General features: G+C 35.9%; 1 protein-coding gene across 1 annotated transcript in view; it reads left to right on the top strand.

The window, feature by feature from the left end:
* The window catches only part of RNF141 (ring finger protein 141), a gene marked incomplete at its 5' end in the record, with an annotated part of 19691 nt that extends 17879 nt beyond the window's left edge, over positions 1 to 1812 (top strand). The window contains one exon of the mRNA XM_008586722.1: positions 1083 to 1812. Coding sequence (XP_008584944.1) covers positions 1083 to 1233 — 151 coding nt within the window. The remainder of the gene's footprint in view (positions 1 to 1082) is intronic.
* Between the last annotated feature and the right edge of the window lie 13 nt (positions 1813 to 1825).

Raw genomic sequence — 1825 nt, 5'->3', positions numbered from 1 at the left:
AACCCTCAGTGTTGCCCCCGTACCGGACCGGGGACCGGCAACGGGATTGCAACCCTCGATGTTGCTCCCGCGCCTTGCTCAGCCAGTGAGCAGGAACCAGCCTGTATGTGGGATCCGAACCCTCGGGCGGGAGCGCCGCCGCGCTTCCCAAGCGGCGCACTTATCCAGTGCGCCACCGGGCTGGCCCCGTATTTTTGAAATTTTGAAGATAACATTTGATGAGAAAAAAAATTCCTTTGGAAAACATAATCTTATGTAATTGATCATATATGAGTTCTTTCCCTATCGGGTAAATTATTTTGCATGTAAATTTCATCTTTTATTTTAAACCTTACATGCTCCATTTTATACAGTTTCTTAAAGAAATCTTCCTGTTGCTTATGAACCATAGGAATTTTTATCAGATCTTTAAGCAAGTTATATTGTTAAGAGTCATGGAGATATTACTTAGAAAAATAACAAATATTACCCTTTTCTGTTGTCATTTTCTTCTGTCACTGCCAAGAAGTTATTCTTAGAGTAATGGCTTCAATTTAGATAATCACAAATAAACATTTATACTTTACACTTTGATCAAATCTTGGATTGGTGAGGGATTTTTTTCTAAGGACTCAGAAGGAATTTTGATTGTAAAAGAAAACTTTACCTATTTGGGTAAAGGGATATGAGTTGCAGCATTGTTTTTAGCAATGAAAAACAGGAAAAAACTTAAATGTCCTTCTATGGGATACTAGCTAAATAAATTATAGCATATCCATACAGTGTGTTTTAAAAGGATACACAGCTCAAACATATGCTAATTCATAATGGTCTACAAGATATATTGACAAATAAAAAGAGTAGTGATGTATACATACAAGTTTGATCATACTTAGTCTATCTCTAGAGGAATGTATAGGAAACTGGTAACTGGTTGCCCCTGGGAAAGAGAATTGATGATTGGGATGGGAGGGTGAGATTTATTTTTCACTGTATACTTTTATGCTGTTTACTTTTTTTAAAGCTGTGTACATGTATTACTTTCAAACAAATCCCTGTTTTTAAAAAAGAAAACAAACTTCTTGTTTTGACTTCTCTAATAGGAGTGATCAACACAGGAATTGCCCTATTTGTCGCCTACAGATGACTGGAGCAAATGAATCTTGGGTGGTATCAGATGCACCCACTGAAGATGATATGGCTAACTATATTCTTAACATGGCTGATGATGCAGGCCAGCCCCATAGGCCATGACCTTGGGGTGAAGGTTTTCTGTGGCTATTAGGGGCTACAAATACTTTGGTCATAGGGGAAGAATGAAGGAGTATTATGGCACAGACACAGAAAAATCAATTTTCCACATCCTCTTATTTTTGCTTTTCTGACAACTTACCCATTTTGAAAATAAAATTTCCATGTCTTCCGTTTATGATATACTAAAATTTGCTACTGTTTTAGATCACGTTTTCCTATTACTTATCTGTTCTAATGTGTATTAGAACTAATTGCTCTTGAATCCTTTGCTAAGGTAATGGCAACATTTCCAGAGACTTGTGAAACACTATTGTTTTGCAGGGCAGGAGAATTCTGGAATTTTTTTAGTTAGGTTTAAAATAAACCTTGAATGTTAAAAAGTTATAGCCATCTGAGAGAGAAAATTTTAAGTGACTAAAAATGTAGAATACATCAAAGTGCATGTTACTACTTAAAACTAGTCTTTCTACTGGAACCTAAGGAGTATGTATGCCCCCTTGTGATTAATTATTGCTCCTTTAATAATTTGTACTTGAAGTGATCCATAATTATTTCATCACTTTAGCAAAGTGTTTTACAACTACATGTTTTT

This window comes from Galeopterus variegatus, unplaced genomic scaffold (assembly GCF_000696425.1).
Source record: "Galeopterus variegatus unplaced genomic scaffold, G_variegatus-3.0.2 Scaffold4088, whole genome shotgun sequence".
Classification (NCBI taxonomy): domain Eukaryota; kingdom Metazoa; phylum Chordata; class Mammalia; order Dermoptera; family Cynocephalidae; genus Galeopterus; species Galeopterus variegatus.
The sequence above is the reverse complement of the archived record's forward strand: the minus strand, read 5'-3'. Positions and strand labels throughout refer to the sequence as shown.